We start from the raw sequence: 22,782 nt of genomic DNA, 5'->3' as shown, positions 1-22,782 counted from the left end.
TCAATTGACACTTCAGTCTCAGATTTCCTATTAAAGGGCAATTTTAGGCTCATTTCTTTTCAGAGGCCCAAAGCTAGGCCATGCCTTGTCAAGGAACCTCTCTCTCTCTCTCTCCTTGGCATAGCTCCCTGTCAGGACCCCTGCCCACTATAAAGAGTTACCCTCTTCTCAGTGTTAATACCTCTATTTATTTCTCTGCCAGTATTTCTCTGCAAGGACCCTTATCTCTCTGCCAGGACTTTGTCACTTGCAAGACTATCTTTCTAGCAAAAGCTGGCTTCTGTAATGGCAACAATAAACTTCCTTTTTGTCAGTCTAAAATTTTGGTTTTGTGAATTCTTTCACATTAGACCTGAGCTGACCAAAAGGGATTCCCATAACTCTCTGCACTGCCACTAACTGCATCATTTGGTTCCCTTACCGAATCCATGATAAAGCTCAGTGTCATCTGACTAAATCATAGGGACCAATCTCAAAGTCTTTCTCTAGTGCCTCAGTTTAGCCCAGAGTGACCTTGGGCTCTCAAAAGCCATGTCATCATTAAAGCAAAAGCTTTAATGGTCCTAGCAGCAAGAAAGAAGGAGAAGGGAAAAAAGAAGAGGAGGAGGAAGAGAAAGAGGAGGAGGGGGAGAGACCAGGAAGGAGAAGGAAGTGAAGACGAGAACAAAAGAGAGTCAGAGCCAGAATGACTAAACTCAAGTTTTTTATTACAAATAGGTTGGCCACAAGGTGATGATCTTGGGGGTCAATTGATTAGGAATGACCTTACCATGAAAAATAATTAGTTCTTCATACCAGCTGAATTTTACCTACTCACTACAAGTCCTATTAGTCAGAATGATCATCAATAGAAAGCCTATATATGCATTTCTCAGTAAAGATTGATGTCCACAATGCCTCATATTTTATAATTGAGATTATTTTTTTAAATTGTCACATTACCAAAATATGACAGTGTTAATGACAAACATAAACCTCACATCAGAAACATACCATAAGCCAGTTGGTGTAGCTACAAGCTCTCCAGGTTGATATTGACTGCCTCTATAAAAGCAATGGCAGCTAAATCTGTAAGAATCAATGATTTAAAATTAATAACTCATAAACAAAAGAGAGATAATAAAAAGGACTTCAAGATTGCATAAGAAAGGAGCAAGCTATTTTTATTTACAGTTTAAAATGGGCATTGTGACATATTAACAAAGAACTAGAGTTTATTTAAGAAGTACTATTTGAAGACAACTTTGAGCGATTTTTTTTTTAATAAAACTTTAATGCCTTTTTCATTTAAATCACAGGTTGAATAGAAAAATCTGCTTTCTGAGGGGAAATTACCCAAAAAATCTGACTTTTCTGCCTGTGTAAGACTAACACATAAGTGGAATTGAAATCTGAAGACAGGTCCCAGTACCAACTTTTTCTAGGCTTTCAAAAAAAATAGTCATAGTTAAAATGTCAAGGGAAGGGACAAGTCACTTAACTCTGAGTTGGTAAAATTGGGAGAGCAGCACTTAAAATACCTCCATCCATGGCTATTGAAGGACAATACTTTGTAGACCATAAAGCACTGATCAGCAATCTGATTAGCAGAGACAACTTTACCCAAGAGGGAGAAGATAGAAAGAGCTAAAATAAATTTTTTCAGGAGCCCACAAATGCAACCACTTATCTCAAAGGCATTTTACCAGCATACTTATACTCTGATATGACTTGCCTTTGATTTACAGAGATTTGTGAAACAAAGAGGAATTCCAGCTCTCAGTGTGAACCCTAACTTTCCCAAGCTATTGCAATTAGCCTTAACTTGAGCAGCTCTTGGTGGGACTTTGTGTTTGCTATATCTAAATAGAAAAGGGAAATGCGGACCATGGATGACTATGCTATAGGCTGAGGGCAAAGTGGAGCACTGAAATAGTGGTTAGAAAGCTGGCCATGGAGTAAAGATCTAGGTTTAGGCCTCTCCAGTAGCGTATAACTAGCTGGACAAGTCAGAGTTTCAGACAACCCTCTGAATTAGAGAAATTGCTGATCTAAACTGACACAGGAAGTTTGTTCAATGCAAATTCCCTTTACTGATGAAATCACAGGACCAGCCCTCCACCAAAAAGAAAAAGGTTTATCTTAGTAGTTTATTTCTTGTAGGCATAAATTTTCATAACCTAGCTAATTCCAAATAGCAAGCACTATAGAGATTGTGAGCTTCTGATATTATCCTGATAAGTCTTTTAGGGGAAATCTTGAATATCAGAAATAAAAAAATTCCTTTACACTTAGCCATTTGTCACTGTTGACATTAACTTTTGCTGGGAAAAAGCAATCCTTAGGATGAAATATCTGACTTTTTAACACACCAAAAAAAAAAAAAAAAAAGCTTGCAAAAGAAAATCAAACAAAAATGAAGGGGATATATAAAACTCACCCAAAAAGCCTATGAAACCTTTTGTTTTCTAAGAAATTTGGAAAGAGATCATGCAGGATGCTTTCAAATTATTTCTATGACTTACATGGGCACACAAAAGTTAATTGCTTCATCAAAGTATTTGCCTTCTGGACAATTACAGCCTTCAACACAATCATCATCACAACTCTCCATGGAGGAAAGAGCAGCACAGGAATGATGGCAGAAAGAGGAGCAGGGATGGTACAACATGCCTTTCTGGCACACCACGGCTGAGGAGAAAGCACCATTACTCATGAGCTATTTATTTCTACAGAGAGTGAAAACATTCTTTAGTGTTTTGTGCATCTTTGATTGACATGAAACAGGAATGTCAAAAATAATTAGTATCAATATGCATATGAAAACTCTGGAGTCCAGTAGTAAAAGGATCTCAAAAGTTCATCAGTCCTTATTTTCTGCTTCCTGCATAGCTATAAAGCTATCATGAAACTATTAAAGCCAAACATTAGCAACTTGTTTTTCAAAACATTTCCAGGGATGGAGATTCCACAGCCTTCTTTAGAAGCCTGTTTTACAGTTTTGTTACTTAAACAGTCAAATTCTTCTTATGAAATAAATTTCTTGTCACTATAACTTATCTACTTGTTTGGTTTTTTGATGGAGTATGTAAATAACCAAGCATTACCTTTTTTAGTGTTAGTCCATGTTAGACTTGTAATTTCCAACTAAAATCACCACTACTATGATCCCCTATTCAGAAATTGAATTTTTTTTATAATCGCAATATTTCTTTGAAGTTCCAAAACTGTACAGTTTCTCTTTATGATGTTTTTAGTTGCCAATTGGCATACTAACCACTAACTTTTTCTTCTTTGCTAAAAACAGTCCAGTTCTGGGATTGTCCCATCCCTATCCTGATGATCAATCATTCTACTCAGTTTTAGAGGAGAACAATGGAAATGATGGAAATGTTAAATTTTCTATTGTTCTTAGAGAAGAAGCAACTTTCTTCTGTTAGGTAATCTCCTATGAGAAAAGGAACATGTTAGGGGGAGGGCATAAAAAGAAAATTCTGTACATATTAAGGACTAATGAAAAAGGCAAGAAACTGAGTTAAGCAGGACAAAACCAGGAAAAATTGAGAAGGAAAATCTCTAAGTCCAGATATTGTTACTGGGACCTGCCTAAAGAAAGTTGCAGGAAAAGCAGTATTAAGGAAAATATAAAACTAAAGTTACTGAGACTAATAGAAGAAAATTGAGTGTGATTGTCAAGTTCACTTAGAGTTGCACTATGAACATATACAAATAGTATCAAAAAGCAACAACAACAACCAAGAATATTTCAAATCTCAATCAGAATGGAAATTAGAGGAAATTATGTAAAGACTTATATTGAGTATGTTGAGTGCAATTCTCAATGATAATCTGAAAGAGTAGGAAATAGGAAAAGTATCATAAGATTGGCGATGGGAAATGTTTTACTCATTTATAAAGATGCAATGGAGGAGGGGAATGAATTGGTTGTTAGAATTCTTACAAGGTGCTAAGTCAGTGGAATTGATAGAGACAATGGTTGTTTAGCAGGGTGCTTAACAGTTCTCTAGATGCACTTAGTACTTATTAGAGTTCCACAAGATTCACACCTTTAAGAGAGCATATATAAGGAGGAGCCCACTAAAGGACAAGCACACTCTGATATGCTTGCTAGAGATTCGGAGGGAGTTAGGGACTGAAGCTGGCAGAGGCAAAGGACTAGCACTAGGAACCAAAGAGAGAGATAGGCCTCTAAGAAAGCTAACCAGGGCCAAGGAAGGAGACAAGACTTAAAAGGAAACAATAAAGGATTTGGACTTTAACTCCTTGGTGCATTTGGGGTGATTACACTAAACTGAAATGAAGGCTGCCTCCAGAAGCCCCCCAAGAAACCTACTCCCAGAGAACATTACATTTTAGAGACCAACATTACAGTTGGTAAACTACAGATAAATAAACCTGAGTGCAATTCCTGGAAAAGTTCTAGAATGGATCATTAAAGAAAAATAAGTAAATTTATTGAAAGGGATACAGTCGATGAGTATAAAGAGCCGATATGGCTTCATCAGGAATGAATCATGGTTAGTTCTTTTGTTGACAGGATGACTAAATTGATAGGTGAGAGGAATGGTATGGGCATAGTTTAGTTAGATTTTACCAAAGCTTTTTGATAAAGTTTCTCATATTATTCTTGTGGAGTAGATAAAGTGATGTACACTATACAGCAATAAATTAGATGGATTCAGTCCCAGCTGGAAATCCAGGTTCACAACAATGGTAATTGTTAGTGGTTAACCTTAGCAGAACATCTCCAATTGAGTATCCCAGGTATCTAACACTGGCCCTCCAGTGCTTGAGATTTTTATCAATGACTTAGATAAAGGCATAGAGAAAATGCTCATCAAATTTACAGATGACTTAGATGGAAGACATTGTTAATACTTTAAATGACAGAGCCAGGGTCTAAAAAAAAAATGTCTTGCCAGACTAGAATATTTTATTAGAATTGAATAAGATGAGACCCAATAGGGATAACAGTCTGAGAATTATACCTAGGCACAAAAAATTTAATTTTACAACCAAGAGTTGAAGAGGAGGATATAATTAGATAGAACTTTTTCTGAGAATTTTAGTGGATTACAAACCCATGAGTAGAAGTCAAAAAAAAAAAAAAAAAAAAAAAAACCTAATGTAAACTTGGACAATATTAAGTAGTATAACTTCTAAGACTGAAGAAATGATATTCCCCCTGTATTCTACCCTCCTCAAATCTCATCAAGAATATCTTCTTCAGTTCTGGGCACCATAATTTAAAAAGGACATTAGTAAATTTGGAATTGTTCTGAGGAAAAGCTTTAAGTCATTATTTAAGCCATTTATATGATGTAGGTTGAATGAACCAGGATTTTTTTATCAGGAGAACAGAAGATTCTGGGGTATATAGCTATGTTCAAGTATCTGGAGAGTAATGGTGAAGAAAGAAACTGAATGTATTCTGTTTGATCTCAAAGAATCAGAAAAAAAGAGTTTAGAAGCTACAGCAGCAAATTTAGATTTTATATCAGGAAAAACTTCTGAACAATTAGGAGCTCCCCCAAAGTACAATGAATGACCACAAGAGAGATGGTTTCCCCCTTTTTGGAAGTCTTCAAGAAAGAGATAAATGACCCCTTTTCAAATAAGCAGGATTTCTTTCATGTGTGAGTCTGACTAAACTGAAGTCTTTTCTCATTCTCAGATCTGTGTATCCCTCTGGTCTCCTTCTATTTGGGTGGTCATACTCTTATTAGTTTAAGGGTGGGAGCTAATCAGAATTAGCTATTGAGCCTTAGTCTACCAGAAATCTTCCCTTCCTGATTTTATTAAATTTCATTGAGCTCCTTTTATTGTTAATGTGATAAAACTTACCCATAACAAATTTGATTTGTGAAATGACTAAGTTATCTGTCATTTAGGATGCTACTATTGTGATTTCAATATTGGGCCTCTATGTTGATATAAGCAGTTATAGCTATGAACAAGAAGTTTAAATTCCCTTTTCTCTTTTCGGTTCCATTACATAAAGGGACAAGAAATTACACCATTTCCTTAACACAAAGTAGTCCAAAATGTGTTGGCTTTCCTTGACACCCTTTCCAATTCTGAGAATAGGAATGCTCACCACAGAATGAGACCTGAACCCGGAAATCAATGAAAATGCCATGCTTGCTACAGATGTAGGCATAGTGTCCCAGGGCATTACATAAACAGCTGCTTCCACACTTGCAGGCATCAAAACGGCAGAGCTGGTAGTATAATCCTGGACTGACAGTGTCATGGCATGGAGCAAAAAGCTCTTGGTTGATGACATCACAGTGGGCAGCAAATCCAACTAGAAAAAAACAAATCCTTTTTCACAATCTTGTTGTAATCCAGGAAACAGCACATTCCCTCTAATCTCTAACTTATTTCAAAACACAGCCCAGGAGTCACCTCCTGTACAAAGCATTTCTCTTTCATTTTTTTCTTTTCTTTCATTTTTTAGTGTCCTTTTCTCTTTGAAATTGTCTGTATTATTTTGAATATATCTGCATTTACTCATCTCTTTGTGACCACTTGTCAGTGGTGTGCTCAAAATGGCTTCATAGCAACTTGAAAGGTTAAATTTCAGTATGAGCATTTCAGAAATGAACAAATGCTACAAATCAAGACTTGATTGATTGTTTTATTGATTGGATAGACTTCATAAAGTGATAGGAAATTGTTAACAATTCAGATTAAACTTTATACTTTGGGGAGGAAGCTGGTTGTTAAACATTTACTTAGCACACTCTTCCATATCATATACCCTGCAAGCCTGGCATTCTATATGCCACTTAGCTGTTCTCTTGAACACAATAGGCTCTTTATAAATGTTTGTTCTATCAAACTAAGTCATTATGTCAATAGATCATTAAACTCTTCCCATTTAAAAAAATCAAGGGCAGATCTGCATACTTTTGTTTTAAATTTGTTTTATTAAATATATTTTCATATTTATAATATTAAATATAACAATTATTTTATTAAATATTCACTGGTGAATTAATAGTTTGACTATTTTTATGTTAGCTGGAGATTTTTATAACAGCATTTCACATAACAGGAATTGATATGATGTTCTATTCATTGGATAGGAGAGTGACATTGTCAGATGAAAACTTTTGAAAAGTACTTTGGCAGCTGGAGTTAAGATAAAGAAACCAAACAGGAAGTTATTGGCCATAATGGAAATGGAGAGTAATCAGGATGAAGAGGAGATAGACAGGTAGAAATGACAGGATTTGACAAATAATTGACTATGTGAGGTGGATGATTGTTAAGAGTTGAGAAAGAAATTGGCCACAAAGGTGATGATATTCTCAATAATAGGAAGAAAATGAAGAAGAAAGTGACCTGGAGCAGAGTAGAAAGCAATGAGTCATTGTGGGATTCAGTTTGATATGCCTATGGGACATATCAAGCTATCCGGTAGGCAATTGGTGATGGAACAATGTAATTCAGAAGAAAGACTAGGGGTCAATATATAGACCTGTGAATGATCAACATAAGGTTGTTAATTGAATCCATGGCAACTAACAAAGTTATCAAGCAATTAAGGAAAAGATCTTTGGGTTATACCTACATTAATGGGTGTGACATAGCTTTCATGGGCAACTAAGTGGTACACAGATAGAATATTAGACCTGGAGTCAAGAAAACCTGAATTTAAATCCAGCCTCAGATACTAGCTGTGAGACCCTGGACACCTTAATCCCCATTTGCTTCAGTTTCTTGTCTGCAAATGTAGACACAGTGAAGAAGGAAATAGTAAACTACCCAATGTCTTTGCCAAGAAGATTCCATGAACAGTTTATGGGTCACAAAGAATTAGAGATAACTGAATGACCACCATCTCCCCCCCAAAAAATGAGGGTGTTGGACTACATGAATTCTAAATTCCCTTGAAACTTTATCTATGATCTTTTGAACTTCATTTACAGCCTGACATTCTTTCATAAGTCCTCATGAAACATAAAATTTAATAAAAACATTCACACAATAGCACAACAAAATCCATAGCAAAATAGAGAGGCTCCCTTCTTAATGTACAGTCAATGTTACCAGTGTATTAGAAGCAAAACACATGGATATATTTATGCTCCACAAAGGAAAGAATATGTTAAAAGAAGCATAATATTAATGTATATGTAAATGTGTATATATATATATATATATATATTTTATATATATATATATATATATTACACCAAATGACAATGTGAAGAGCCTAAAAATATTATTTAAAGCCAAACTTGCAGTGTTTATTTACATCCTCCACCTTTCCTTTAAGGGAAGGATAACCTGCCATTCTTGGCATGTGGGTTGCCCAGACGTTCCAAATTGGAGCTAAAACAATTTCAGTTTGCTGCATCCTAGATCTCACACTGCTTGCTAAGGTCATAAAGTCCTTGCTGACCAGCTCATTTCTCCATTATTTATGCTCTAAGTCTGGACCTGTTATCTGATGGCAAGAAAGAGACACGGCTAGGTATTTGTATATTTGGCTGTAATACAATGGAACTACAGTTGGAATATGGCAGGTCTCCTAGGACAGACATATTCCAACTGTGAGTGTAAGAGATCGTATCAGAGGATTCTGGGAGAGTCGAAGGTGAATAATACATTCTTGAACATACAAAAAGGGCAAACTTATGAGTATAAAGTAAATGAAAAACAGCCATTCTCCACCCAGTGGTCTTTTCAAGAGGCTTATTTTCAAGAAAAGAATATCAAGATTTTTTCAGTCCTTAGTGTAATAGTAATATAACATAAGTGTATATGTCAGCAATTGCTTTGATTGATTATAGAAAAATAGAATGAAATTACTACTAATGCCCAAAAGAATTCCCCAAGTTATATCTTCATCTGAAGGCTTACTGTTTTCTTGGTTGATATTACATGGATCTAAGAGAGGAACTCTAACAGGGGCAAAACAAGCTGAGGAAACTTTCCATGCATTTCCATGGAGCTGTGGGGTCCCTTCAATCATACCCCCTGGAGACCTAAAACAGGAAAAAAAAAAAAAAAGATAAGAAAGGCATCCCTGATGGTTAATCACATGTCTTCTGAAGGTTAAACACAACAGATACAACCAATGTGTTAGAAGCCTTCCTTGATTTCTCCTGACATTGTAAAGATAACACTGGTCCACTCTAATCATCCACTTGTTATTTCTCATCCTTGTCACATGTCCACTTCATCTTCATTTCTTTTTTTGTTAAATTAGCACTTAATTCATTGATGGCATTTTCATTTTGTTATTCATGGTACAGAAATTATGAATGGGAGACAGTAACATTCACAATACACCTCTTTATTTTCCTCTGAGTAATTTAAAATTTTTCAGAGATTGTAGTGCCTAACACATAGTAGGTGCTATATAAATGCTTATTTCCTTCTCCTCCTTCCTCTTCCATACCAAAAAAAAAAAAAAAACTATTCTAATTACTATAATTAATTACTATTAAAGGGCAAGATAAAATAAGAGGAATAGTTTTTTCTTGATTCCTCTCTTCATGATATTCCTCTGCCTGGAAGATTCCCAATTATTCACATCCCATTCATCCTTCAAGGCCTAGTTCAAGTCCCATGTCTCCCACTAACATTTGCCCAACTATCCCAGCCCATAATACTGATGGTTCCTACTTCAGAACTCATACTGCCATATAGTTATTACTAAAATTGCATAATTTGGGTCTATTATTCCTAGAATTCCCAAAAATAGGGAGCTCTGAGAGCACTTAGACTCCCTCAACACGGAGAAAATTTTAATCTTAACACCTAACTAGCAAGAGTATGAACCTATGAAGTTCTAGGTTCTTCTTTCGAAACACTGGGGAACTCCTTAAGTGAGGAAATGCCTCTACCAATGCAGGTAGCACCTTGTATTTCCTGAAGCACTGAGGAGTCAGGTAGAGTCACATAGCAAGTGTGTGTTACATGTAGCAGGAATAATCAGTTACACAAAACTACTTGATGGTATTCTGGGCAGTTGTACCCTAGGTGAGCTCCTTCTTGATCTATCCCTCCTTGGCTCCTTTGCCCAGTGGTGGCTTCTCCTGTAGCATCTTCATAATGTCCCAGAATTTCTGGCACAGGGATCATAGTTTTTAGGTCTCTGACATCCCCCCAATAGGTGTGTGCCCTAAAGTCACAGCTTTGGATCGCAATCATTCCCTGTGGCCAACCTTCTGGAGATGGGAACAGCATCTAAGATATTATGTAGGTTGTCCTTTGAACAGCAGAGATATATAAACTCAGTCATCAAAGTTATATATTAAGTGGTTCTGGAGTGTCAAGAATTGTTTGCAGAATCTGGGTTTGCTGCTACATTGTCATGAGGATTTCAGTGTGCTAAGGAATGAACTTTGGAGTCAGAAAAGTCTGAGTTCAAATCTAGACTCTGACAAGATATGATTTGAGGCAAGTCACAAAGCTTCCTTGAGTCTAAATTTGCTCATCTATAAAATAAAAGGATTTGTGATTCTGTGCTTAGGACTTAGTAGTAAGACTTTAATACTAGAAAAATACTGACACAAAATTATATTTGATCCTTCAAGGAAATCTTAAATTATAGTTATTTTTATATATATCTATAACAACTCCTGACATATAAAAGGTACTTTGTTGACTAATTTATGTATTTCAGTCTTGTCTTCCCCAATTAGCTCTTTAACAGCAAAAAACTATTTTTCCTAAATTTCTGTGGGTCTCAGGATACCTAGCCCAGTGCTGGGCAATAAATAAGTGTTTATTTATTATAGATAAATAAGTTAATGAATACTTATCAAAAAACTGTTTAAAAACTCTAAAAATTATTTGTTGATCTCCAGGTCTATAAAGTATGTATGATAGCCAAAACTAAGGAAACTGGGAGACACTCCACCCCCCAAAAGAAAAAGTTGTTTAGAAAAAGTGTTACTACATTAGCAAGAGCTAGGAGCAGATCTGTGATTTCATTGGAATAGGAAACTCCCAATTAATTTCTTTGTAGAGAAACCCTGTTCACATGTTAGGTTCTGAGGATGATGCAATGTATAAATAAAATATGCACTCAAAACTTACTCAAAAAAATTCTTGTCCTTACTGGACAAGAGTATAAAAACAACAATAGACAACAATAGGTGCAATAGAAAAAACTCTAAGAGGGGAGAGAAAGTATCATCAACTGGAGTGATCAGAGGTCTCCTAAAGAAGGGGGCACTTGAGACTGGCTCTAAAAGAAGTGTTTAACAGACCAAGATAGGAAAAGAAGGAAATATCAAGAGAAGGAATCTCAAGGAATTGTCTATAGAATAGATGTTGGGGGCCATGATATGCATTTGAGAATCTGAAACTTATCCAGTTTGGCTGATGGAGTGAAATAATAATAACTAAGTCTAGAAAAGTAAAGTAGCATTTGCTTCTTGATGGTCCTGAATACCAAGTAACAAAATATTAAATGAAGTTGGCATTTTAAAAGTACATTAATTTTTTACTTAGTTATGTTTCTTAGTGTAATGAGTATCTTTTAGAGAACTTAGAGTCAATAGTTCATCCTTTAAGAGATCAGTCACTAAACTCAGGTTAATAATAAAAAGACAATACTTACATGAAATCATCCCTTATGTTCCCATTGAAAGTTCCACACAGACCCATTGTTCTTCTCTTCCATTCGGTACTGAGTTGAATATAAAGTCTTGCCCCGTCTTTAGCAAATATAATCTTTAAACCAAATCTAGTTTTCAGAACAATAAACAAAGAGGACAGATTTCGAATTTCAACATGTCCTGCACAAGAAGAAAGCACATAAAATCAGTTTAGTTTAGCTTGACAAATCTACAGGTTTTCCCAAGAACTTGCAGGAATGAATGATTTTTCCAGATCTCAGGCACAAATATTGTTCTCCTGAGATGTGAAGTGACCAAATAAGTGGGATCTAGAGTTCTGGGAGTGTAAAGATTAAAGTAAGAATCCACCCTTTGCTTGGTGCAGAAAAGCAATGGTATCGTCCTTGGGTCTTACTTGGCAGAGTCTGACTTAGAATTTATACAGTCAGGTGAAAATAAAAACTTTCTAACAATTCAGACTTTTCAATTTTATACCTTGAAAATTTATGGGTTCCTCCCCTTTGGATGTCATTAAGCAGAAACTAAACAATCATTTGTAAGATGTAATAAGCAACTAGGTAGCACAGTAAATAGAGAACTGGGCCTGGTATTTAAAAGACTCATCTTTGTAAGTTCAAATCTGGTTCATTTACTAGCTGTGTGATCCTGGGCAAGTCACTTAAACCTTTTTTCCTCAGTTTCCTCATCTATAAAATGAGCTGCAACACAACTAGTAAAGAAAAATGTATAAAATGATTGCTATGTATAATTAATATTGGATTGCTTGCTGTCTTAGGAAAGAGAAGATGGGAAGGGAGGAAAAATTTAAAACTCAAAATCTTATAAAAACCAAATATTGAAAACTATCTTTACATGTAATTGGAAAATAATAAAATACTATTAAATTTTAAAATAAAATAAAATTAGTTGGAAGGAAATAGCAAACCATTGCAGTAGCTTTGTCAAGAAAATATGGTCAGGAAGAGTAGGACACAACTGAACAGCAAGAATTATAAAGAGATGCCTTATGGCCTTGGCTTTGACTATATGACCTCTAACAGTTCTTCCAAAGTTTAATTTCTTTGATTTTTTTTTAATTCTGTGAATCTGTTTAACGGATAATCTTTTTTTTTTTTAAACAGGCTCAGTTTTTTAGTAATAGCTTTTTATTTTCAAACTGCATGCAAAGATGGTTTTCAATATTCACTCTTTAAAAACCTTGTGCTCCAAATTTTTCTCCCTTCTTTACCCCCCACACTCCCCAGACAGCAAGTAATCCAATATAGGTTGAGCATGTGCAATTCTTCTTCATATTTCAACATCTTCTTCCCATCTTCAAAATAAATACAAGATAACTTCAGAAAGAGCTGAGTGTCACAGTGGTTAGAGTGCCAGGTCTTCAATCAGGAAGACCTGAATACAAATCTGGTCTCAGACACTGTGTGACCCTGAGCTAATCATTTAACCTTGTTTGCCTCAGTTTCCTCATCTGTAAAATGATCTAGAAAAGAAAATGGAAAACCACTCAAAGGGTTTTGCCAAGAAGAAACTATTCACTATTTCTCACTCTACTGATTAGCCTACATTCTGGGAGATTTGCCTGGGACAATGGACCAAGAAGTAACATGGTAATAATCTTCCATCTTCTCTTTCCTAAGACAGCAAGCAATCTAATATTGATTATATATATACAATCATTTTATGCATTTTTCTTTACTAGTTGTGTTGCAGCTCATTTTATAGATGAGGAAACTGAGGAAAAAAGGTTTAAGTGATTTGCCCAGGATCACACAGCTAGTAAATGAACCAGATTTGAACTCACTAAGATGAGTCTTTTAACAGCATGTCAACAACACATTTATTATTATACTCCACAAGAAAAGTCAGATCAAAAAGGGGAAAAATGAGAAAGGAAAAAAAAAAAAAGCAAGCAAACGACAACAAAAAAAAGTGAGAATACTATGTTGTGATTTACATTCAGTCCCCAAAGTGCTTTTTTTCTGGGTGCAGATGGCGCTCTCCATCACAAGTCTATTGGAATTGGCCTGAATCACCTCATCGTTGAAAAGAGCCAAGTCCATTAGAGTTGATCATCACACTTTCTTGTTATTGCTGTGTACAATGTTTTCTTGGTTCTACTCACTTCACTTAGCATTAGTTCATGTAAGCCTCTCTGAAATCATACTGCTGATCATTTATTATAGAACAATAATATTTTATAACATTTGTATACCATAACTTATTCAATCTTTCCCCAACTGATGGGCATCCACCCAATTTTCAGTTTCTTGTCACTACAAAAAGAGCTGCTACAAATATTTTTGCACATATGGATATTTTTCCCTTTTTTATGATCTCTTTGGGATGCAGACCCAGTAGAGACATTGCTGGATCAAAGGATATACATAGTTTGATAGCCTTTTGGGCATAGTTCCAAATAGTGCTCCAGAATGGTTGGATCAGTTTGCAACTCCACCAACAGTGTATTAGTGTCCAGTTTTCGCACATCCCCTCCAATGTTTAGCATTATCTTTTCCTATCATCTTACAACAGGCTTTATGTTAATCCCAAGGTTTATTGAGATAACATTTCACTCTCTGGACTAGCTTAGACTATAGTAGTGAGAATTAGATCTTTATCTTCCCCAGACTGAGAGAACTGTTTAAAAATAAATAAATAAATAACCAATCCATATTTGTAACCTTTCACATGAACATTCAAATTTATTAGCAAAAAATTAAAAGGTGCTTTTCTTTAAATACTAAATTCTCCTAGTGCACTAAAATAAAATTCCACTAAGGAAAAAAAAATCAAATTACTCAATTCTGAGCAATTCATTATGGCATAATGCATTTAAAATTATAATTAATTAAAATACTTTCATGTTCATGTTGTCCATGACCCTAAACCGGATAATTTTCTTTCTTTTTCTCTTTTATTTTCCTGTCTGGATCTTTTTCCTCATTTTTTATTGGGGGGGTGGGTAGAGGTCAGGAAATTATTCACTATTTCTCACTCTACTGATGAGCCTATATTCTGGGAGATTTGCGTAGGACAATGGACCAAGAAGTCACGTGGTAATAATTTTCCAGCTTTTATGAATAAAGAGTAGGAAATGAGCCTGTCTTCATGACTCTGATGGTCAGCTTTCTCACAAATATACAGACTGATTCTTCCCTGAATATGGGTTTTTGTTTTCTTCTCTTCGCCTGAAGTTTGTTGTCATTGTTGTTTAGTCATTATCCAGGTTTTTCCAACTCTTTTTGTGACTCCATATGGAATTTTCTTGGCAAAACCCTTTGAGTGGTTTTCCATTTTTTTTTCCTAGATCATTTTACAGATGAGGAAACTGAGGCAAACAAGGTTAAATGATTAGCTAGTAAGTGTCTGAGACCAGATTTATATTCAGATCTTCATGACTGAAGACCTGGAACTCTAACCATTGTGACACTCAGCTCTTTCTGAAGTTATCTTGTATTTATTTTGAAGAATTTTTATGTGCATATCTTAATTCCCATGACAGAATATAAGTACTTTGATGGCAAGGCTAGTATATTTATGTCTTTGTATAACCAGCTCAAACTCAGCAAAAAAAACAATCACTTACTAAGTATTTATCAACTAACTTTTGCTCTCCCCACAAGGCCCTTTCTTAAAGATCTCAACCATTCCAGTAGCCTGAATTGTTACCTGACTGAATCCTGCTGACTATATTTACATTTTGTTAACCTTCTTTTCTTTTTTTTTTTTCCTGAGGCTGGGGTTAAGTGACTTGCCCAGGGTCACACAGCTAGGAAATGTTAAGTGTCTGAGATCAGATCTGAACTCCGGTCCTCCTGAATTCAAGGCTGGTGCTCTATCCACTGCACCACCTAGCTGCCCCTAACCTTCTTTTCCCCAAGTTCCAGGGCAGGATCTCCATGAACTGCTGAGCATCTCCTCAGGAATGTCTTGCTAACACCTCAACGTCAACAAACTCAACATATAACCTTCTACCTTTCTATCTATATTATTCTTTGCTTCCTAACTTCACTGACTTGGCAAATGGTGCTCTCATTTTCAAAGTCACTCAAGCTCAAAACTTTGAAAACACTTTCAACTCATTCTCCTTCACACATGATCCCAATGCCTTATTATATTTATACAAATATGTATTAAATGTGAAGTATAGCAGTAGCTTTGCATTAGATGCTGTGGGAAATCAAAAATGCAGAATATTATGTCTTTAACCATAGTTCTAAATCTAAAAGAGTCTTCAGCACCCATAAGGCCAACTCCTTCATTTCATGTCTCAGCTTAAGTGATTTGCTCAAAGCCATATAGGTATAAATCACCAGAGGCAGAATCTGAATTTGAGTCATCATAGACTCCAGATCAATGCTCCTTCCATCATACCCAACTGGATCCTCAATGTTGTCTAGTTAGGTAGACAAAGTTTACCCTCATAAAAATTTAGATACATGAGTAGCAGGAACAATAGATATTTTAAAAGTAATTTGGAAACACAAGAGATTCCTATGGTTTAAAATGATTACAGAAGGCTTCATGGATGTCTTGGAGCTTCAATAAAGTATAATGCATTGGTTCTGAACAGACTTTTGTTCCTCAGACTTTTTTTTTATTAGCAACAATAGCAAAATGTGTGTTGAAACCTTAAAGTAATTTAGCATACTACTGATAGCATCCTGCATGTTTTTAGTGCTTATAGCATCATTGAAAAATTTTTAGTATGAACCTATTAGAACATTGTCACAATCTCCTCAAAGAATGTGAAAATCACTAAATAAGAATTAATAATGTAGAAGATTAAGTGTAGATAACAGAAGCAGAGAGGAGAGTGGATAACATCTTGGTTATGTAATCAAGTTTTCAATTTTCAATTTCTCTCATCTTGGACCCATTCTTTCCTTTCTCCCTACTATCCTGATACTTAAGCATCTCAAGAGAGAGCAATATTAATAAACATTTATATAGCACAATGTGCCAGGCACTTTACAAATATGATCTTATTTGGCCCTCACAACAACCCAATGAGGTAAGTCTGTAAAGCCATATTTGAATTCAGGTATTTCTGAAGCCAGACGTAGCATTCTATCCACTGCATCACTTAGTTGCCTAACTCTCTGAGACTTCATAATGAGAAAAAATAATCAGCAAGAGGATTCCTCTTATATAAAATGATGAAAAGTGGAATAAAACAAAAATAGGAGATAATACACAAGATATTCTCAAAAGTCTTAGTACGAAGGTACAAATTTTTAATAGCTTATACTGCCTTCAGACCTCTGGGACACTGTATACCATTACTACCACAATGTAAATGGAAGTAACAATAAAAATTCAAATTTGATCCCTATGTAATTACCCTGAAGAAAAGGTATGAGATGCATCATCCTTGCTTCTTTGCAGAGGTGAGGGACTGCATATGGGACACTGTAGATACTATGGGACACTGTAGATGCTATCAGACTTAATTGATGTAGTTGTTAATTCTGTTGAAATATTCTTTTCTTCCTAATTCTTGTTTTAAGATATTGCTCTACATTTCTGAGAAGTGGGAGAGATATAACAGGAAACCAAGGGGATATAAAAACTGTATCTTAATCAGAACCATTTTTAGAGAGTGTTCCTTACCGTTCAAATTAAAACCCTGGTTTGGGCCTGTGATGATTTCACCTCCTCGGTTAAGGATCACCTGTTTATTAAAATCATCCTCAAGAAGAAGTGCTACTGATTGAAGGCAGGCCATTCAAGATCCTAAATAGAAAACAGATAATGAAAGATTGGGGGAGGGAAAGAGAAAGAAAGGGGGAGAGAAGGATGGGACAGAGAGAGACAGAGAAAGAGGGAGGAGAAAGGGAGAGGGGGAGAAGGGGAAAGGAAGAAAGGGAGAGAAGGAGAGAGAGAGGAGGGAAAGAGGGAGGGAAGCAAAGAGAGAGAAAGAGAGATAAACAGAGAGGGAGGGAGGGAAGAAAAAAAAGGAGGGAGGAGGGGAGAGACGGAGACAAAGTGACAGAGAGAAAGAGAAAGAGACAGACAATTAACTAAAATGTATATCTTTGGCACAAAAGTAATTGTAAATTGAAAAGGGCAATTCAAAGTGATAATTATGCCTTATATTTCGCAAGTCTTCTGACAAAATATAACAATGCTCGACACATAGTAAGCAATAAATAAATTCTTATTGACATCTTCAATATAGAATGTGAAAATAAGGAATTTTTTAAGTGTCTATGTAAAATTGCATTTTGTAATTTATAGTGCATTGAGGCCAGACACATTTCAAAATGCATGCAGGTAATACACACACACACACACACACACACACACACACACACACACACTAACCAGAAGAAAACTCTCTCTCTCTCTCTCTCTCTCTCTCTCTCTCTCTCTCTCTCTCTCTCTCTCTCTCTATATATATATATATATATATATATATATATATATATATATATATATATATATATATATATATATATTAACATTTAAACCTCTGAAACAGATTTAATTTTTTGACATGCATTTTTTTTAATGGCAAAACTCAATTGCATCCCTACTTCACAGGATTGTTGTGAGAATCTAATGAGATAATATTATCACGTTGTAAAACCATAAATCATTATGGAAAGATGAGTACACACTAATTATCATAAATGCAACCTTATATTATATTATATTATATTATATATATTATCTATAATATATATATTATGTCATGTTATTATATTATTTTTAATACTTGATATTAAATTTAGCCAGATTAAGTGTTAAAACTATAAGTCCACAAGCATTCATTAAAGGTTTTTAATGTGCCAGGCACTGTGCTAAGCAATAGGTATGCAAAATCAGAAATCTGATATGCTCAGATTTAGCTAGACAAAAGACCTCATTTCTTCCACTATAAATTATTTACATATTTATTAGTTCAAGAAATTCTACACAAAATAAATGTTCTAGTACATTAAGAAATGCCTCATATCCACTTGGCAATGTATTAAATTTTATTCAGTCTTGTCATCAAAGGAATTTATCTCTTTAAGACACCTGTTCTAATGTAATCAAATACTTATTTCCCTTATGTAACCATGCATGAAAGCCTCAAAAAACAGAAATAACTCTTACAGAGAAAAAAATATATATATATAATTATTTATGTCACAAATCATTGTGATTTTACTCATTTAGTCAAGAAAAAACTTCCATTGACTTTTTTGACCAGGGTTGAATTACATAGCTTCTCATCTTAAATCTTTGAGTAGCATACTCATTTTGATTTTTAATTAAGATGTTCTTCTTACCTCATCACAAGGAGCCTGCTGTAGAGTGATTGTAAATTTATCTTTTCCAGTACCTTTGACAAGAATGTATTGGCAGACACCAAAAAAGGTATAATGTCGACCATCAAATGTTGTGAAATGAGAATCACCAACCACTGAACACTCAACTAGAAATAAAAAGGATAGATAGAATAAAAACAGCTCAGAATAACTTGATTATTGAAATTCTAACTGTTCAGTAACTTCACTGATAAGGTAACTATTTTAACAAGTTTCTGGAACAAATTTCCAAATTATTCAGTCCAATTTAAAAAATTCATTAAATGATTAAATATCTTTTCCACTACTCTTATTACATTCCATAACCCATTGAAACTTTTTAATATGTTGTCAGAGAACCAGGTGAAATATTTCATTTAATTGATATTTCCTAATTGTATCCTGATTTCTGGTTTGTAATCCCATTTTAAATGAACTCTGGCATACCCCTTAATTTCTATATAGTTCATCACAACCATTTGCCCTTTGATCCATATGGAGCAGATCATACATAAATTAAAACAATGGGTTTCTACAACTTCAGTAGTACTATCCACTTTTTTTTTTTCTTTGCTGAAGCAAGGGCTTAAGTGACTTGCCCAGAGTCACATAGCTAGGAAGTGTTAAGTGTCTGAGGCCAGATTTAATCTCAGGTCTTCCTGACTTGAGGGATGGTGCTCTACACACTGCACCAACTAGCTGCTCCATGTACCATCCACTTCTTAAAGTTGATTTTTTTTTATTTTTAGAGAAAATTGCTCAATGGAAAAGTTAATAACTATAAGGTTACCTGGACAATCAAATTTTGTGCAATTCCAAGTTCCACCAACACAAACACTAGAAGAGACATAATACAAAATACTGTGTTAATATTTTTTTCAAACATTATGTTCAGAAAGCAATGTTGATAGGTTTTAAGAAAATCAAGCTAGAAAAAAATCTCAGAAAATATGAACTGATTGCTCAGAAAAGTTTTTGTCATTTTTTAAAATCATGAGTCACTTCCATTAAAAAGGTGTTTTTGATTGGTTTATAAAATGGAGAGTAGGAAAAAATCTTCCCTATTCCCACCAAAAACAATTAGAAAGAGAAAGCAACATACCATTCAGAACATTCCTGCTCAATTATTGAACCAACTGAATAAGATAATCCACGATAACTACAGGGGCACTTTTCCAAGGCTACACAAGTTCCATTGTCCATTATGAGACCTGTGGGAAAGTATATATTTAAAGATAGTGATTAAAGAACAAAACATTCAAGTTTTGTTTCACACCATATCTGCATAACATGATCATATTTCAATCAATCAATAAGAATTTTTCATTTTTAAAAATTTTTTATCTTCTCTCTCTTCCCACCATTTCCCCCACTTAATAAAAAGAAGCAAGAAATGTGATCCTCATTAGACATATAAAGTTATGTGTAACACATTTCCTTATTAGCCAAGCTTCAGGGGCAGGGGAAAGCAAGGAAAATAAAGTAGGAAAAAACTATTTCAATCTGTACTCAGAATGCTTCAGTTCTCTTTCTGAAGATGTTTTTCATCATAAATCATTTTGGAATAGTAGTTGTGGATCATAGTATCAATCAGAATCGCTAAATCTTTCATGATTCTTTATCATGACAATATTGTTTTTTTTCTGGGTACAAAGTTTTAGTGATGCTCTTCTCACTGTATATTAGTTCCCATAAGTCTTCCCAGGTTTTTTTCTGAAATTATCCCCTTCATCATTTCTTATAGCACAATAGCATTCCATCACAATTATATACCAGAGCTAAGCTATTCCCAATTGATGGACCTCCTTTCAGTTTCCAATTCTTTGCCACTCACCCCTCAAAAATGTGTTTTTTTTCCTTTTCTTTGATCTCTTCAGGATACAGATTTAATAGTGGTATTGTGAAGTCAAAGGATATGCAAAGGTTTAAGACTCTTTGGTCATAGTTCCACATTGTTCTCCAGAATGGTTGGACAAGATTACAATTCCAACACTGGAAAGGCTTTAGTTTATCCCCATTACATATAATACTCGCTCTTGGTGGTAAATGGATTCTATTTATCATTTTTAGAAAAACACCATTTATTCTATGCTTGCTAATGTATGTAATAGGAAGGATGTATTTTGTCAAAAACTTTTTTCTATATCTATTGATATAAACATGATTATTTTGATTGTGTTATTGATATGGTCAATTATGCTTATTATAGTCCTCCTAATATTGAATACTGCCTTCCTAGTATAAATCCAACCTATCTACTTGCTAATATTTTATTCCACAAGCATTTATTAAATACTATGTTCCAGACACTGTACTTAGTAAGCATAGGAGATAAAAAGAAAGCTAGAAATTGCCACAAGGAGTCAACTTTCCAATGTGGTAGATATCAAATAAACAGGCATACATAAGACATAGAGAGAGTAGATGGAAAACCACCTTGAAGAGCTAACTTCCAGGAGCTAAAGGAACCAAGAAAGGCTTTTTGGAGGAGGTAGTGCTTTGGCTAAGTTTTGTAAGAAACCAAGATTTCTAAAAGCCAAAAAATGAGAAGAGAGCATTCAACGCATGGAAGATCACCAGCACAAAGACATAGAGAGAGGAAATGATATGGTATGAAGTTTACAATATGTCCATCATCTCCTGTGACAGACTTTCTAATCCACTCAATGGATAGATCAACACATTTTATTACATTTTCAGTCTTGACTGTTCTAACAAAGTAGAAATCCTTTAGAATTTTTTCCAATGTAACTATTCTTATAGCCTCCTCCCTGCTTGTGTCCTACCTCTTCCAATGAATACCATAATCATATTAACTTTGCCATTGTTATTTAAGAGAACCTGTCAATCAACCCTCTTATGCCAACCAGAACAATAAATTTTAGTTGTAGCTATAAGTGTCAAAAATAAAAGTTATATTTAATTCAAAAACACAGGCATATTAAAATAGATAAGTCTACAATTTTATAAAGAATTATAAACATTTTGCAACTTGTCAGTCTTCTTTTAAGGCAAAATGGCTTTTGATGACAAATAAAGTAGTTTACAGTTAGAGTAAACCACTTCCATATAATATAAATATAATATAAAAACTATTTTTTAAAATTTTCAATAGCATTTGTTTTTCCAAATATACATAAAGATAGCTTTCAGCATTTGTTTTTGTAAGATTGTGTTCCATGTATTGGTCAACCTGCCATCTGGGGGAAGGGGTGGGGGGAAAAAGGGGAAAAGTTGAAACAAAAGGTTTTACAATTGTCAATGCTGGAAAATTACCTGTGCATAAAATTTTTGTAAAAATAAAAAAAAATTTTAATAAATAAAAATTTTCAGAAAAAACAAAGACTTTGTGTTCCAAATTTTTCTATCCCCCTCCCTTACCTCTTCCTTCCCCAAGACATCAAGTAATTTGATACAGCTTAAATATGTAGTAAACTATTTTTAAGGACCCTTGTGATTTCCCAAGCCAAATACCTCTCTCTCACTACCATTCCCCTATATATATATATATATTGTCTGTCCGTATTAGAATACAAGCTCCTTTAAGAGTCTCTTTGTAGGGGCAGCTAGGTGGTGCAGTGGATAGAGCACCAGCCCTGAATTCAGGAGGACTGGAGTTTAAATCTGGTCTCAGACACTTAACACTTCCCAGCTGTGTGACCCTGGGCAAGTCACTTAACTCCAGCCTCAGGGGGGTAAAAAAAGAGTCTCTTTGCATTTGTACTGTAGGCACTTATTACATATATAGTCAGTGCCTAACAGATATCTTCATTGCTTATACAGTAGTCTGAGTTAATAGGAGTATAAATAGTGATGAAATGATAGATCTTTGGGGTATGAAGAAGAAACTTGGAAACGTAAGAAATATTAAAACAAAC

The 22,782-nt window shown here is 34.7% G+C and overlaps 1 protein-coding gene across 1 annotated transcript in view; it reads right to left on the bottom strand.

The window, feature by feature from the left end:
- OTOGL (otogelin like) overlaps nt 1-22,782 on the bottom strand; it is a 209,691-nt gene that overhangs the window by 149,628 nt on the left and 37,281 nt on the right. The window contains 9 exon segments of the mRNA XM_074270858.1: nt 994-1,068; nt 2,505-2,670; nt 6,098-6,307; nt 8,875-8,999; nt 11,588-11,765; nt 17,220-17,348; nt 18,886-19,032; nt 19,695-19,741; nt 20,007-20,115. Of these exon segments, the coding sequence (XP_074126959.1) occupies nt 994-1,068; nt 2,505-2,670; nt 6,098-6,307; nt 8,875-8,999; nt 11,588-11,765; nt 17,220-17,348; nt 18,886-19,032; nt 19,695-19,741; nt 20,007-20,115 (1,186 nt within the window).

This window comes from Sminthopsis crassicaudata, chromosome 5 (assembly GCF_048593235.1).
Source record: "Sminthopsis crassicaudata isolate SCR6 chromosome 5, ASM4859323v1, whole genome shotgun sequence".
Lineage (NCBI taxonomy): Eukaryota > Metazoa > Chordata > Mammalia > Dasyuromorphia > Dasyuridae > Sminthopsis > Sminthopsis crassicaudata.
The sequence above is the reverse complement of the archived record's forward strand: the minus strand, read 5'-3'. Positions and strand labels throughout refer to the sequence as shown.